At 36.8% G+C, this 17597-nt stretch overlaps 1 protein-coding gene across 3 annotated transcripts in view; it reads left to right on the top strand.

The window, feature by feature from the left end:
* The window catches only part of btbd11b (BTB (POZ) domain containing 11b), a 64124-nt gene extending 47815 nt beyond the window's left edge, over positions 1–16309 (top strand). For 2 of the 3 annotated variants that reach the window (XM_079621896.1, XM_079621897.1), the window contains exons 5-19: positions 1809–2013; positions 2922–3074; positions 3354–3519; positions 5957–6046; positions 8167–8268; positions 9116–9209; positions 9311–9446; positions 9553–9773; positions 10688–10866; positions 12555–12660; positions 13496–13598; positions 13742–13823; positions 13965–14033; positions 14862–14975; positions 15096–16309. In XM_079621896.1, the coding sequence (XP_079478022.1) occupies positions 1809–2013; positions 2922–3074; positions 3354–3519; positions 5957–6046; positions 8167–8268; positions 9116–9209; positions 9311–9446; positions 9553–9773; positions 10688–10866; positions 12555–12660; positions 13496–13598; positions 13742–13823; positions 13965–14033; positions 14862–14975; positions 15096–15305 (2030 nt within the window). In that variant the 3' untranslated portion in view covers positions 15306–16309. The remainder of the gene's footprint in view (positions 1–1808; positions 2014–2921; positions 3075–3353; positions 3520–5956; positions 6047–8166; positions 8269–9115; positions 9210–9310; positions 9447–9552; positions 9774–10687; positions 10867–12554; positions 12661–13495; positions 13599–13741; positions 13824–13964; positions 14034–14861; positions 14976–15095) is intronic. The other variant, XM_079621898.1, reaches the window with a different exon arrangement.
* The last annotated feature ends 1288 nt before the right edge of the window (positions 16310–17597 follow it).

Here is a 17597-nt window from a genome sequence, read left to right as displayed (position 1 = left end):
GTGAGGGTTTTTCTAATACAATGGCTATGGGAATGACGGTAAACTCAAAAATGACGGTTTTTACTCTTTTTGATGGTTGTGAAATTACTATTGTGGAGTTTTTCCTTTGCTATTTGAGCAAATGGGAACAATAACATATATTTAATGTAATCTCTCATTCACCGTTATAGAAGTATACCCAACTATGATGACTTCCGCTTCTGAGAAACACGGAAATGTGAAAAGGGTCAATAATTCTGCACCATATTAGCAAATTTCAATGATTTCTGAACGATCATGAGACACTAAAGACTGGAGTAATGACTACTGAAAATTCAGCTTTGCCATCACAGGAATAAACTGCATGTGAAATACAGTATTTTAAAATAGAACAAAATAGATACAATGTTTGGTGAGCAAAAGACTCTTCTTTAAAAAAAATACTGCACTTAGTATATGTATATATATATATACAGTAGTGGCCAAAAGTGTCCAGCCAAGGAAAATTCACATCTTTACCCTTTATTCAAATTATTCAGAAATTGTTAAAGATTTTGTAAGCATATTGCGTAGTTGTGCTTGGAGTCAATTGTTTTATTTGTGATATTGCAATGAAACATGCAAAATTGTGTGGGCATAATTTTTGCCTGGGCTCTCATACAAAGAAATTATAAATACTTGCAAAAACAAGAGAGAACCAACAAAATATTAACAAATGATTATGGTGTATATGTATGTTTTTCCTGTGAGATTTTAGTTTTTCTATACATTGCTTTTGCCAAATAATTTCAAGCAATTTTGCCATGCAGTATGCATTTACAAACATTTGTGGGAAAAAATGGGTCGTTCTGAAGAGCTTAGTGAATTCAAGCATGGTGCTGTGATAGGATGCCACCTTTGCACTAAGTCAGTCCATGAAATTTCATCCCTGCTAGATTCCATGGTCAACTGTAAGTGGTATTATTGGAAAGTGGAAGCATCAGGAACAGCAGCAACTCAGCCACAAGGATAACCAAGTTAAGTCAGAGCGGGGTCACCAAGTGCAGAGGCACATGGTGTGTAAAAGTCGCCACCTGTCTGCTGATTCCATAGCTAAAGATTTCAAAACTTGCACTGGCATTAATATCAGCACAAAAACTGTGCGGCGGGAGCTTCATGGAATGGGTTTCCATGGTCGAGCAGCTGCATGCTAATCTCACATCACAAAGTACAATGTCAAGCGTCGGATGGAGTGGGGTAAAGCCACTGGACGCCACTGGACTCGAGAAGTGTTCTCTGGAGTGACGAATCACGCTTCTCTGTTTGGCAGTCTGATGGGCGAGTCTGGGTTCGGCAGATGCCAGGAGAACATTTGCCTTGACTGCATTGTGCCAACTATAAAGTTTGGTTGAGGAGGGATAAATGGTATGGGGCTGTTTTTCAGGGGTTGGACCCAACTCAATATCTATGTGTTTAGAATTCGATGTCATTAAAGAATATAGTCTATATGCAAATAGAATTTGTGAATTGAAATTGTATATATTATATATACCGGTAAGTAATTATATATAATATATATATGTATATTAGTATTAGACTGATATATAGGGTTCTGACAGGTATACTGTGGCAATGTTACATAACTGGTTTGGGTAATATTAATTTTGATGGACTGGCTAAGAATTTCATTACTGACAAACATGCTGCCGAGGACCTACAAACAGCTGACTAGCAGACAGTGATTGACGGAGTTGCTAATTTTTTATGCTGTAACGTCAATGCGACGACAGTACTGTCCTTCACCATTTACATCATTCTCAGCAAACCAAAGGTCTCTTGTGCCCCGGCAGGTGATTTAGTGTCCAGAGCCATGCATCACCTCCAGCCTCTGAGCATAAAGAACCACAGCAACGGCACTCCGCTCCCTCAGAAGAGCAGCCTGATCCACTGGGAGCCCGAGGCTTTATATACGCTCTGCTACTTCATGCACTGCCCTCAGATGGAGTGGGAGAACCCCAACGTAGAGCCCTCCAAAGTCACCTTACAGAACGAGAGGTGAGGGGACTTCCATTGTACTTACTGTAGGCGTTGCAAATTGTCAGGGTATTTTTGTTAGGGTAGTTTCTGATTGATGCATTCGCTCATGGTACTTACCTTAAGCCAAGTAGTCGTTTATTCAACTTGACACTGTAATATGATGAAATGCAGAGGAGGATAAATGTGAAATACAGTGCAACAGACTGCAAGGCAAAGGTAATGCAATGAAACAATGCCAAGTTATGAATAAACGCAGAGTGGATTAAACACTTCGTGTATCTGCTGGGAAATGATAGTGTCATTTTAAAAGATATTAAATAAGTGAACATTTATTGGTTAATTAATTTGCTTTAACTTGTTTGGGATAGAAACTCTTGCTAATAAGATTTAGCTTAGAAAGAAATTAAAACAGATTATTTTCATCTTCCAAGGTCATGAAAAGGTCTTTTGCTAGTTGAGCTGATTAAATCAGTTGCTGTGATATTAAATCTAGCTTTTGTCTCTCTGAGATGTAGGTATTTAAAGACCAGTGTTGTTCTTGTTATCAATAATTAAAAAAACATGTTTTGTTAATTAAGATATAGCTGAAATAAAAAATATAAATAAATATTAAGTGAAAAGCTTAAACTAAACGACATTAGAAATGTTGCCTTGGTAACTTAATGAAATCAGTTTAAGTTGAAGTAGGCTACTAAAATTACTGACTGAAATATAACTTGAAATTGAAAAGAAAGCTATTTGGAATTTTTCTTTTTTTGAAGTTAATATAATAAAAGCACAAACAATCACTAAATAATTAACTAAAATTAAAAGGAAAGCTGGAAAAAGTAAAAATTAAATTAATTCAAAATGTTAATCTATAAACAATGCTAAAATAACAAATATGTATTTGTTGAACAGTAATCTCATTTTGTCTCCCCCTGCAGGCCGTTTCTAGTACTGCCTCCTCTGATGGAGTGGATCAGAGTGGCTTTGGCACACACAGAGCACCGCCGCAGCTTTTCAGTGGATAGCGATGATGTTCGGCAAGCGGCCAGACTCCTGCTGCCCGGGGTGGATTGTGAACCCCGCCAGCTGAAGTAAGCGTGATGCCATTAAATTAACATCCAGCTACCAGATATTGCTACCCATCATGAGTGAAATGGAAATGGCTCATAATCAGTCTGTACAGGGAAAACAAGCTTAGTCAACCTCTCGCAAGCCCTTCATTGCACCATAACTGCTGCTTTATTGCTATTAAGCCGAGTGTTGCAATGAAAGATTCACACATAGATAAATATTTAACTTGGAATGTGTGACTCAAGCTTTTTTGCAGAGGGTTAAGACTTCAGAAATATGTTTTTGTGTGTGTGCCGCAGGACGGATGACTGTTTCTGCGTGTCACGTAAGCTGGACGCTGCCTCGACCGAGGCTAAGTTCCTGCAGGACTTGGGCTTCCGCATGCTCAACTGTGGCCGCACTGACCTTGTCAACCAGGCCATCAACTTACTTGGGCCTGGTGGGATCAACAGTATGAGTGAACAGGTTAGAATGAGTATCACATGTTTTCAATTCAACACTAATGACAACAGACACGTTCATAAATACAAGTACAAAATGGCATTAAGTTGGTTTTAACAGTATGGTAGGGTAGGTGTTGTTGACTTCTTGATAACCACAATATCATGATTCGTCCATGTGGGAACACCTTCCTATAATATACACTACCCTTCAATAATTTGAGATACATTTTTTTATTTTTTATTAATACTTTTATTCAGCAAGGACGTGATCAATTGATTAAAAGACGTTAGTATTGTTACAAAGCTTTTATATTTCATAAACTTTCTTCGCAACAAAGAATCCTGAAATAAATTGATCACAGTTTCCACAAAGATATTAAGCAACACAACTGTTTTTAACATTAATTATAATAAGAAATGTTCCTTGAGCACCAAATCAGCATATTAGAGTAATTTCTGAAGGATCATGTGATGCTTAAGACTGAAACAATTTTCAAATATATACAACAGTTACAAACAGTAACAGTTAAAAACAGTTACTTTAAATTTTAATAGTATTTCATTATACAGTGCTATGCATAAGTTTAGACACCCATGCTAAAGTTGCCTAAAAAGAGGAATAAAAAATCATATTTTGGAAATTGAACTTAATGCCTTAATTTAAAAAATGAGGAAAACTCCAACCTTTAAGGACACCAATTTTCTTTGTGAATGAATAATGTATCGTAAATATATAAATGTTCTTCCTTAAAATACAGGGTGCATAAGTTTGGACACCCCTATGTTAAATTCCCATAGAGGCAGGCAGATTTTTATTTTTAAAGGCCAGTTACTTCATGGATCCAGGATACTCTGCATCCTGATAAAGTTCCCTTGGCCTTTGGGATTAAAATAGCCCCACATCATCACACACCCTTCACCATACCTGGAGATTGGCATGGAGTACTTTCCATAAGATCATCTCTCAATGCAAATCAAACCAGCTATTAGGCTAACTGAAATAAAACCATGCCAATCTCCAGGTATGGTGAAGGGTGTGTGATGATGTGGGGCTATTTTAATCCCAAAGGCCAAGGGAACTTTATCAGGATGCAGAGTATCCTGGATCCATGAAGTAACTGGCCTTTAAAAATAAAAATCTGCCTGCCTCTATGGGGATTTAACATAGGGGTGTCCAGACTTATGCACCCTGTATTTTTAGGAAGAACATTTATTTTTTTACGATACATTATTCATTCACAAAGAAAATTGGTGTCCTTAAAGGTTGGAGTTTTCCTCATTTTTTAAATTAAGGCATTAAGATAAATTTCCAAAATATGATTTTTTATTCCTCTTTTTAGTCAACTTTAGCATGGGTGTCTAAACTTATGCATAGCACTGTATTTACTGTACTTTTTATCAAATAAATGCATCACCAATGTTAAGAGTGACAATAAAATACGATGAAAATCAATACATATTTCCTCAATTAAATAATTGCCTTTTTGGCTAATTGTTCAAATATTATCTGGAAAATATTTTTTTTATTTTATATAAACTTTTTATTAAATTGATCTAAAAATGAAACTTTTTTTTTTTTTTACAAAACTATTTGCAGATTTGTTTTCTTTTAAAAACATTCTCTGTCGGTAGAATACAATAATCACAATTCATCTCAATTTAATTCATGTAATTATCCAGCAGGAATTAAATAGTTCAATAAAAAAATAAAAAATATGTTGAATGTGAATGCAAAAAAAAAAAAAGTTTAACATATTTCTTTAATATCCTAGATTTACATGTTGACCTTGACAGCCCTAAACCAATAATAATAAATTAAATAAAACATTTTGCAAACTGTCTCCTGGGGGTTTGAAAAACTCTGTGGTAAGTGATTGTGTGTTGTAATGGTCTTTGGCTGGTCTTATAACATAAAGCTTGCAGGTTCGGACTCCTGAAGCGCGGTTTGTTCATGAGGTAAAATCACCAGTAAAAATGCAGGTGCAACTCCAGGTGCAAAAATGTAAATGGATAAAAGCAACTAAATGTAGATAAATGTGTAAGCCAGAAGGTTGCAGACTTTAAGAGCTTGCATGCATTACTATATTTTCCCTATATGGAAGCCCAGAAAGAAAAAGTGATTTTGACGGTTGACTGTATTAATCAGAGCCAGCTTTTAGGAAACATCCCAGTGCTCTTTCCATTACTGATTGCTTTGCTCCATTTTCGACCTCAGGGAGTGGAAATGTTTGCCATTACATTTGTTTCTTAGCTAGTTCACTTGTTATCTGATTTTCCAACTCTTAATTTGAGTAGCATTAAGCTTTTCCAGGAGATTAGTTATCAGCACAAGACTCTTTCAGTGTTGGAACTTCGTCCATATAAAATAGAGCAATGTATTTGAATGAAATCCTGCATAATATGGTCAAGTTGCATTCTGTGTGGCGTATGCTCAGTGTGGTCTTCTGTGTGTTTTCCAGGGCATGAGCCCTCTGATGTATGCGTGTGTCCGCGGTGACGAAGCCATGGTTCAGATGCTGCTAGATGCAGGAGCTGACATCAACAGTGAGGTTTGTGACTACATCTCTGCTGTGTTCTTATATACACATCATGTACACTCATCCTGCTCGTCATGTAGTTTCATTTGTAGTGTTTGTGTTTTCTGTGTTGTGGCACAACAGGAGAAAACTCCGACTGCTTTGCATGCCCATCAGGGATTCGTCAGGGTAGAGTTCTGCTTTTTGTTGGAAGTCCCTGTCACTAGGTGTTGTTTTGCCAAACACGGCCCTGGAATCTAGTACAGACAGATTTCTCAGTAATGCACACACTCAGTATTTGTTTCTATTTCCAGCAACGTCTCCGAGATGTTTTATTTAGCACAAGTCATAGTTTTAGTCACCTGTAGCAGAGACACAATATTGTTTGCAACTGTGTCATAAAAAATGTGAAGAGTTTATTGACGTTTGCTATGAATCGGGTGCTGTTTTTTCCGCTCGCAAAGCCTTACACCTTTAGAAACATTTCACAAGACTTTCGACTTGTTTGTATAGAAAATACTGATGTTATGAAGTTAACCTTCAATTTTTTAACTTAAGAATATATATATATTGGAAGCAAAGCAAGATTATGTGACTATCTGTACAAAGGTGATCATGATCATGAATCAATATCACAGTTTAATGCTAGGGCAGGCAATTTCAGAGAGACTATAGCTTTGAAAGCATAGGATCCCAGCCTCCCTGAGTGTCTCTGAAGCCACGCCTCCTTTAAAACACCTGAACACACACAGCCAGAGCGAAGTCTGCAAAGCGTCACGAGAGATGCCGTTAAATTAACTCATGTCTCAAAGCACATAACATTACAATAATAATGAACGTAAACAACTTACAGAGCTCTGACTTGTACCTCCTAACTGCTGCAGATTCATTTTGGTGTTGATTCGAACCGAATGCAATGATTGGACAAACATTTTGTGGTCCTGAGACTCCCATAGAAGACCACTTCTATTATTGGGTGCTATCAGAATGTGAAGAGAGATTCAAATAGTGTAACAGTAACATTGAAAAACATTGCCTACCCCTAGCTTTAAATGATTAATTATCTAAAATAGTGTAGAATCGCAAATATTTCTTTTTCCTTGAACCTCTTTTTTTTTTGTTATCCTAAAGCAAACATCAATGTTAATTTCCTAGTTTTAATTAACACTTTATTAAGCCTTTCAAATGCGCACCAAGGCTGCATTTATTTTATTAAAAATACAGTAGAAAAAAAACATAATATTGTGAAATAGTTTTAAGGCCCGTTCACACCAATAATGATAACTATAACAATAACTATATTAACGTCCACACTAACGAATGATAACATTCTGTTTATTATAAGCACACACTACAGTTTTGTCGTTCATCAGCTGGAAAAACGCTCTGAAAGTAATTGCAATGATATCATTCCTCTTGTGTCATCATTATCATTATAGTTATGGAGTGGACTCTGCTGTCCTTTAAAATTTTGAAAAAAACTATACCTTTATCATCCCTGGTGAGAATGGGCCTTTATAATTTAAAATATCTTATAAACTATATATTTTTGATCGTTTAAATTATTCCTGTGATAGGAAGGCAGAATTTTCAACAGCCATTATTGATAATAATATTAATATTGACAATAATAATATATTATTATTATTATCAATGTCTTGTCACATGATCCTTCAGAAATCATTCTAATATGCTGACTTGGCGCACAAGAAGCATTATTATTGCTGCTTAATATTTCTATGAAAATCGTGATATTTTTTCACAGGATTCTTTGATGAATAGAAAGTTCTAAAGAACAGCATTCTATTGAAATATAAATCTTTTGTAACATTTTAACTGTAACGTCTTAACTGTCACTTTTGATCAATATAATGCATCCGCGCTGAATAAAAGTATTAATTTCTTTAAAAAAACTAAATCTTGCAGACCCCAAACTTTTGAATGATAGTGTATATATATGTGTGTGTGTGTGTATGCTGTATATGAATATGCTGTGCAGGCAGCTCCTATAAAGTGGCAAAAAGGTCAAAGCTCCTCTCCTATCTCCATATTTTCAGCTGAGCGCAGCATCTCTGCACTTTTCCCAGGACAGGTTTTTAAAGGTCTCCATCTCTCTCACTTGTGCCCTGCTCTGTCCCCTGTACCTCTCGTAGGTGCCAAACACAGTGCAAAAGTACCCCTCAGTCTTCCCAGAGACCCGGCAGGCTACGCCTCTCACCTTCGCCATACTTCACCAGCACATCCCCGTGGTGCAGGTAGTGACCTCTCTCTCCCACCCGACCTTTCGGCAGATTTTTGAGCCAAACAACTGAGTCAGAATAAAATTCCTGTAGCGTATGCATCAGTTTTCTCCTGAAAACCTTGTCTGCATGAATTGTAGTGCTTGGTGCTCTCTCATTTTATCATTAAGTCATACAACCATTATGATTCATTATGTGTTTGCTTATTTCACTGTCATTGTCTCTTGGCAGAGCTAATGCCTCTTTTTAAAGGGATAGTTCCCCCAAAAATGAAAATGCTGTCATCAATTACTCACTCTTACGCCGTTCCAAACCCATAAGACTTTCATTAATCTTCAAACCACAAAATCTATTTACCTATAACACTTGTGATTCAAAAAATTAATAAACATTGTAAAAGAATTGAGCGATTTAAGTCTTCCGAAGAGAAACGACCGCTTTATATGATAAACAGATTTAATTTAGGCTTTTATACACATGTATAAAGTGCTCTGTGCAAGTTAGAACATCAATATTCATATGTGTATGAAAACCTAAATGAAACCAGTTTATTTTATAAAGCGATCGTGTCTCTACAGAAGACTAGGTTTAAACTGTTCAATTCATATGGATTTCTTTAATGATCTCTTTATGAACACTTCAAACCGTCATAGATTTGAGTGAATAGACTTTCAATAGAGGGACAGAAATTCTGTAATTCAAATATCTTCCTTTGTGTTCTGAAGATGAACGGAAGTCTTACGGGTTTGGAACGAAATGAGTAAGTGATGAAAGAATTTCCTTTTTTGAGTGAACAAACCCTTTAAATCCCGGCGGGAAGTTTACACGCTAGTTAAACACTCTCTCTTTCCTTTTATCTCAGCTCCTGCTGGACGCTGGTGCTAATGTGGAGGGCTCTCTGCAGGACGGGATGGAGAACTACACCGAGACGCCTTTGCAGTTAGCTTCCGCTGCAGGTAAGAAAGCTCACACTGCAGACTGCGGACAACAGCGCCACTTCCTTCTCCAATTACTGAATTAGGCCACAAGAGAAGACTCAGCAGTTTGTTTGCTGTAGGAAACTTTGAGCTGGTCAGTCTGCTTTTGGAGAGAGGAGCAGACCCCATGGTTGGGACCATGTACCGCAGCGGCATCTCCACCGCACCACAAGGGGACATGAACTCCTACAGCCTGGCCGCTGCGCACGGACACAGGTAACACGCGCAAACGCACACACGCACCACTCAAATACACACGCACGCACACAGTCTCGTAATTTATTAATAAAACCTGCAAAATCGTATCATCCTCGTGCTGCAGGAACGTGTTCTGCAAGCTTCTGTCGCAGTCGGAAAAGGGGAAGGCGGATGTTCTGTCTCTGCAGGAGATCTTGGCTGAGGGATCAGAGATGGAAGAGAGGAATTCCCTCAAGATTGAAGCATCCCGCACAGGGAAAGCCAAACTCAAAGCTCTGAGAGAGGCGATGTATCACAGCTCTGAACACGGTTATGTCGACATCACATTGGATATCAGAAGTCTAGGTCAGTGCTCTTATAGTATCTACAGTAATAACATAATGGTATTACAATGAATTTGCAGAACTTAAGTTAGAATGTAGTGTACACAGTGCTGATGCTTACAGTACATGTAGCTTAAGGTAATGCATAGCTTGTTAAGGTGTGCTATTGTTTTTCTAAACAATTGGAAAAATTTTGACAAAAATTGGTAATAAAACTGGCACAGTTTGCATGGAACTGCATTGAAGGAGGGACCCAAGTTATGTCTGGACACCAGAATATTTGGGCTCTTTTGGCTTGTGCCAAAATAATTTGCATAGGCAAGCACTACATATATTTTATTCATAAAATGTAAATACACTCCCATTCAAAAGGTGTTGTGTTTTTTTATTTAAGAAATAAATAATTTGATTAAGCTAGGGTGCATTAAATTGAACAAAAGTGACCTACAGAATAATTTGATATCTTACAAAAGATTTCTATTTCAAATAAATACTGTTCCTTTCTCATTAAAGAATCCCAAAAAATCGGTTTCCTAAAAAATATTAAGCAGTACATATGTTTTCAACAATGATAATAAAAAATAAATGCTTCTTCATCACCAACTCAGCATATTAGAATGATTTCTGAAGCATCATGTGACACTGAAGACTGATGCTGGAAATTTAGCTTTGACTTCACAGGAATAAATTATATATTTAAATATATTAAAATAGAAAACAGTTATTTTAAATTGTAATAATATTTCACATTATTACCGTATTTTTGTAATGCAGCCTTGATGAACATAAGAGGCTTCTTTCAAAAATATTTCCAACCATAATTTTGAATGGTAATACTTTCATAAAAAGCTCAAAGTCAATTTCAAATTACTGATCGCATAACATTCCTACTTGTTAAAAAGTATAAAGGTGATTGTCGTGTATTCTGTGTATCAGGCGTGCCTTGGACGCTGCACACCTGGCTGGAGTCCCTGAGAACATGTTTCCTGCAGCACCGGCGGCCACTGATCCAGGGTCTGCTGAAAGAGTTCAGCTCTATTGAAGAGGAAGAGTACACAGAGGAACTCATAACACACGGCCTCCCACTCATGTTCCAGATCCTGCGTGCCAGCAAGGTGAACTAACACACAAGCAAAACTTTCAAGCTAAAATTTTTACATTTGACCTCACATTTCTTCATCTTGCAACATGGTTATTATAGTTTTAAAATGTCACTGTTTTTTTTTTTTTCTTTCTTTGTGTTTTGGTTTTCAATTTCAGTTTACAGTATACACCTAGTGGTTCATACATAGTTTTTAATTTATTTCATTTTTATTTGAGCCGAATTGTAACAACTAAACAAGATTTCTGCAGTGCTAATATTTGTAAAAATGTTGTTATAGTTAATATTGCATTGAACATTTATGTTTTATTTTTTATTGTTTTATTTATTAACTAATCAAATTAATTTGCACTTAAAACTACTGAAAATCATTCATTGAAATAAAGCTAAAAATGAATATGCAATAAAATATATAAATATTAGATGAAAAACAAAAACTTGAAAAAAATAACAAATAAATATGTTGTCTTGTCAACTAACTGAAATAAAATAAGTTTAAGTTGAAGGACTAAAATTACTACAACTGATTTAAAAAATAAATAAATATTTAAAATACAAAATAATAAAAATGACAAAATCACATAACAACATTACTAAAAACTTAAAGTAAAATTTTAATTCAAAATAAAATCCAATTCAAAATATTACTATGATACTATGATATTAGCCTGTATTAATAATGTAAAAAATAACACTGATTTTTGTTAACAATAATACCTTATTTGGCAGACACATTCATTCAGAGCATGTTGCACTTAAACTTTATCAGTATGTGAAATCCTTGGGAATCAAACCTGTGATCTTGGTGTTGCTACTAGCTTGCCTGAGAAATCTGATTACTTCTCTCAGAATCTTTAGAGTCCAGAACCCTCGGGAACACATTGGTTCTTCAGAACAGGAAGTGAAGGCAGAAGCTCACATAATTTGAATTGGGCGTTCTGTTGACGTCCTCCCACAGTGTTATGTAATAGTGAGCTTTGCTTTGAAACCTAGGGTGCTAAAAAAAATCCTTAGACACTGACCATTATATCTACTTCACACATCTACTGTATACCTACTCCCTCTACAGCATATTAGACAGTACAGGAAGTAAAGATAAACGTGGACTTCCTTCCATTGGGGCAACAGTAGGTGTATGTGTGAGTGTGTTTGTCAAGGTTGATCTATGGTGGAGTCAAGGAACCTTCCTCTGAACCCTGCAGGGATGACTGACAGATTCCGCTCCCTGCTCAACCTTCACAAATAATGCGTGTCTGCTTGTTAGTACAGAGAGTGAGAGACCAAGAGAAGAAAAGGCAGAGAGAGAGAGGAAATAGTGGTGCTGTGCTGACAGCAGGTGATTTGTAGAGACAGAAGCAGGCCGGGTGAGAGAAATGTCAAGTTGATGAGGAACCTTTAACAATCTTTCAGAGAAGCTGATCGCTCAAACTGCAGAGGGAGCGATCTGACAGGGATTTAAACATCTTCCTGCACGCAACACACTCGTCTCACCTCTATAACAAAATACTGATCCCAAAAAACACCAAGCATTGATACTTCTCAATAACAGATGCTGTGATTTTTGCTATGCAAGCTCACACATATACATAATAACCCTTTCATTTGCATTGCTAACACCCTCAAGCAAGTCAAAAATGTGTTGTTTTCCAATGGGACTTGATGAGAGGGGTCTTACCCTTTACTCTTTCCCATGGTTTGCAGAATGAAGTTATTAGTCAGCAGCTGGCTGTTTTATTTACTCAGTGCTACGGGCCGTATCCCATCCCCAAACTCACCGAGATCAAGAGGAAACAGACGTCAAGACTGGGTATGTAGCACCAGATATCAGGTTGTGCCGTTCTCTCTGTAAAAGACAATCAACTGCAAGCTTTTTATGACCAGAACAAATGTATCTTTTTGAATTTAACTGAGCACTCTCTTTGTTAATGAAATGTCAAGTGAAAATGTCATTTGTGGGTGGTTCTGCCATTAAAAAATATATTTAAATGCAAGTTGAAGAGATTGTTCACACAAAAATGAAAATTCTGTCATCATTTTCTCACCTTCATGTCGTTCCAGACAGTGTGACTTTATTTTTTTTGTGGAACACAAAAGGAGACAGAGGACATACAGCAGTTAAATACAGTTTTTCTTTTAATTAATTTCCATCTTCAATATAATTTTGTTCAGTGTTACTATGGTAAAAAAAATAATAATGAAAACCAACAAAAGTTATTTTCGTTAATATGAATAAAACTGAAACAAAATATAAATATTAGGTGAAAAACTTAAAAATGTAAAAAAAAATAGTTGCCTTGGCAAGCTTGGCAAGTCGCCTGGCCTCAGCGGACTTGCATTTATAATGCATAATTCACTTTGTCTACTTTTGTGGTGCTTTTGCTTCTTTAAAAGCTCGTTCCCCTTTCCCTATTCTTAAAAAAACAATCAGAACTTTCTTGAAAGCATTCTCATTTTATGTTCCACAGCAGAAAGAAAGTAATATGGGTTTGGAACATTGTGAGAATTGTGAAGTAAATGATGACAGGATTTGTATTTTTGGATGCACACTTTGAGCTCTATTGACAGCAACTTTGACATGCTGTTGATTTTCAGATGACAATTGCGACTAATAAAAATGCATCTGTGATATGTTTGTGTGTCAGATCCTCATTTTCTAAACAACAAGGAGATGTCAGATGTGACCTTCCTGGTGGAGGGCAAGCCATTCTACGCTCACAAAGTTTTGCTCTTTACCGCCTCCAACAGGTCAGTTGATGAACTGCATCCAACTAAAAGGAATCACTGTATAATTGCATGCAGTGACATTTAACTTGTGCTTTGTTGTTTCAATTACAGTACCTTATTACAGCACCTTATCATTGTTTTAACTTCTCCTTCTTATACCCAAGGTTTAAATTACTTCTAGCAAACAGACCAGCTGCTGAGAACACCTGTATCGAAATCAGCCATGTCAAATACAATGTATTTCAGGTACAGTCTGGCTCCTACACTAATGCTCTGAAAAGATGCAAGCATGTCTTGTTATTGTTATTTTTTTGTAACTTTTATTGAGAGTGAAAGCTCATTTTTATATTATGGTCTGTTGCGTCTGACTAATGCATTCTCTTATAGCTGGTGATGCAGTATCTGTACTTTGGTGGAACCGATTCACTTCACATCAGAAACACTGAGGTTATGGATGTAAGTATTATTAATTCCATTTCGGTCCTTATGTTATCTAGAACGTTTATATTTAAAGGTAGGGTAGGCAATTTTCGGAGAGGCTAGCAATAGTGAGCTAGCTTTAAAAAAGCATTGGATCCCACTCTCTCTTCAGAGCGTCCTTCAAAACACATCAACACGTACAACAGGGAGCAAACAAAAGTGTCACAAGAGACGGCGTTAAAGCGCATAACATGAGCTGACCTTACAGAGCACTGTACCACCTGACTGGTGCAGATTCATTTCGGCATTGATAATCTTGCCATTAAAACGCATCAATTTTTGTCACGAACCGCTCTGAGTATAACGTCACGGGTTTCCATCTTTTCCAAATTACAGTAGTTATGGCGTGAACCATAAGCTTGTATAAGCTTGTTGTTTTGGTTCAGGCTGGGTGACTGACATCTAACTTTGCGTAGCATGAAACGCGCTAATAACGTGTGATGTCTGCGCGAGCAGGGTGCGCAGAGGTATGGAAAATTATACAGTTTGGCAGGTAGGTATGACATTCAGACCCCATGCAATGATTGGACGAACACCTTCCACTTTCCTACGCCTTCCACAGACGATATATACATATAAATACATTTAGACCACTTAACTTAGTGATTGCTATCAGGACGTGAAGAGTTTTGCAACCAGCATAACCAGAAAATGATTTTTAATGACATTTACAATGACAAAACACAAATGTTATACTATGGTGTAATTTAATTTATGGTTATATCAGGCTAATATAAAATGAGCCTTATATTGAGGTTTATATTTTTATATTCTCAACTTCTCTCCTTTCCCCCTCTCTTCCAGCTCCTCTCTGCATCTAAGTTCTTCCAGCTGGAGGCATTACAGAGACACTGTGAGATCATCTGCGCCAAGAACATCAACACCGAAACTTGTGTGGAGATCTACAACCATGCTAAAGTAATGGCAGTCTGTTTGTGTTACAATCTCACGTGTTCTTAGATATAATTTCCCCATCTGGCATGTATACGGAATATTCTTTACATTCTCAGTCTTTTCTTCCCTGTGCTTCTCTGTTAGTTCCTGGAGGCACCTGAGCTGTCGGCCTACATCGAGGGCTACTTCCTGAAGAACATGGCAGGTCTCATAGAGCTTGAGCCATTTAAACAGTTGCTCTATAACACTCCGGTGGACAACTGCTGCCCCGACGTGTTGCACGACCTGGAGAAGACGCTAGCCACGCGCATTCGCTCCATTCATCTGTCATCCTCAAAGGGATCCATCGTCTAAAACCTCCAGACCTCATCAAAGCATGCTGAGATCCTGACACGTGCACTTCCTCCAGGACTCTAGCAGTGCGATCTAAATGTGTTCATTCATGGGCGGTAGCAATGCACTCGTAGTTCTCCATCTAAGACTGTGGTGATCTCTTCTCAACGGACTTGATCTGTGTTTTAGGTTACAGCCATAAAGGAAACAATGCCATTTTGCAAGTCGTCTCAAAATGGAATAACACTTGTGACAGATGATGGTTTTGTTAGATGCAGTACCTCCACTTGGAATATTAAAGCGGTATGAAAAAATGTGATGACCCAAAAAAGTGGCATTGTTATGATCGCTACAGCAAGCAGGTTCCACTTTCTGGTATACGACATCATGGCTTAGGGGTGCAAAGAGTTAATCCTCTGGGATAGAAAACAACTCAATCATTGTCAGCACTGATTATAGATGTTACTAAATATGCTTCCTAGATTTGTATTTTCGAGCATTGAAATGATGCCTCTCAGTTGTACAGATATTGCTCTTATTATCAGCAACCATGTGTGTAAAATGTGGGCGGAGAATGTGGCTGCCAATGTAAATATACGATCGAAATCTCTCACATGGAGTTGTTGATCTCCAGCTGTAAGTAGATGTATATAAAACGTCATCATCGTAAGACTTCCATCGAGAACTCACAATAATGTACAATAGAAGTGTTCTTGAAGTCTTGTTAACTGTTGTAAATGTAGATGAGCATGTTAGTATTTTCATGCTTGGGTTTCGTTGGTGTCGTCATGTCTTGCATTGACTTTACACTCTTACGTGTCACGTGTGTGTGCGGGGGTCTGTTTTGTCTGGGAAAATGAATTATTATCAGCATGGAGTTGCAGAATTGTAGCTGTGAATCCCCGACTGAAACGACTGATTCAGAATGTGCCTGCAATACGTTCTGATGTGCTGTGTCTCTAATGACATTAGTCACTCGGTGACTAAATCAGTGTTCTTTATAAAGATTACTACAAAATACATTACTACATGCTTCTTGTCTTATTTTATAGACACGGGATATTTATTCTGGAATTATTTTATTTATAGGCTTTTTTTCCTTTTTTTTTTTTTTGCTTGTGTTGCAGAACCCAGATTTTACTGTAAATTAGACATCAAGTGATGACCCAAAACCAGAACTATCTATTGCACAAAATGGGTTTCTAAATTAATATTGAATTTCAGTGGTTTGATGCTGCAACCAATAATAAATATTTTCTCCTATACATTTTAAAATGTAAAACACCTATTTTTTTAATTTATAAATATATTAAATTAATTTATATAAAAAAGGAAGATATAAAATGTCATTTTCTCATATATTTTGCCATTTATTAGACCCTATGTAGCCCCGCCCCTTTTCAGCGCTGCTCTCGTCTCGTGTTCTGTCTTCCGGTTTTCTATTTGAAGCATGAATCTGAACCATTTATGAATGAACCGCTCATTTTAAAATCTTCCCGGTCTACTGACATTTTTTATGACATCCGCTTCAAACATTACAATGCTCATGATAACTTAGTTAACTCTAAATAAACCTACTTTACCAGCTTCTTTGACAACGATGCCATTGAAAGAGCGTTACGTTACCGCAAAAAAAGGAAATCCAAAGACAAATTTCTAGGCTGCGCGCTTGTTTCTTTGGCGCACAAAATATAAAAAAGGTACGTTAATTGCGACTTTTTACCTTTACCTTTTTTTTCTTGTAATTCTGACTTCTTTTCTGAGAATGTGATAGCTATAAACTCGCAATTGCGAGGTAGCCTATAAAGTCAGATTGATTGCAAAATATAAAATCGCAATTTTTACTTTTCTCTCCCGATTTTGATCTTTCTCTCGCAATTTTTACTTTTCTAAGAATTGCGAGTTTATATTTCAGAATTGTGAGATAAAACTCGCAGTTATCTTTTTCATTTCCGTGGCGGAAACAATTGTTTCTAAGGTTGGGCTTCATAACAAGCTGCCTTCCATAATAATTGGCTATTTATTTTGTTATTATAATATATTAAATTAATGAAGAAATTGCAACTTCATTTATTAAATAAAGGAAAAAAATAACGTAGGCTATACTATACTTTTTAATAAGGCTATTTATTGTATTTATTTCACCCATGACTATATGGTTGGATGTATTACTTGCATAGCATTTCCTCCCTTAGCCTATTAGCTTTTATGTCACATTTATGACCAGTATGCTCCTCACCAGCTGAGAACCACTGAGCTTATTAATGCTGCTTGCTGAATTTTAATGCTGCTAGCTGATTTCTCTTGATTTCT

Source organism: Phoxinus phoxinus (assembly GCF_949152265.1).
Source record: "Phoxinus phoxinus genome assembly, chromosome: 8".
NCBI classification, from domain to species: domain Eukaryota; kingdom Metazoa; phylum Chordata; class Actinopteri; order Cypriniformes; family Leuciscidae; genus Phoxinus; species Phoxinus phoxinus.
Note: the sequence above shows the minus strand (reverse complement) of the source record. Positions and strands in the feature narration are given on the sequence as shown.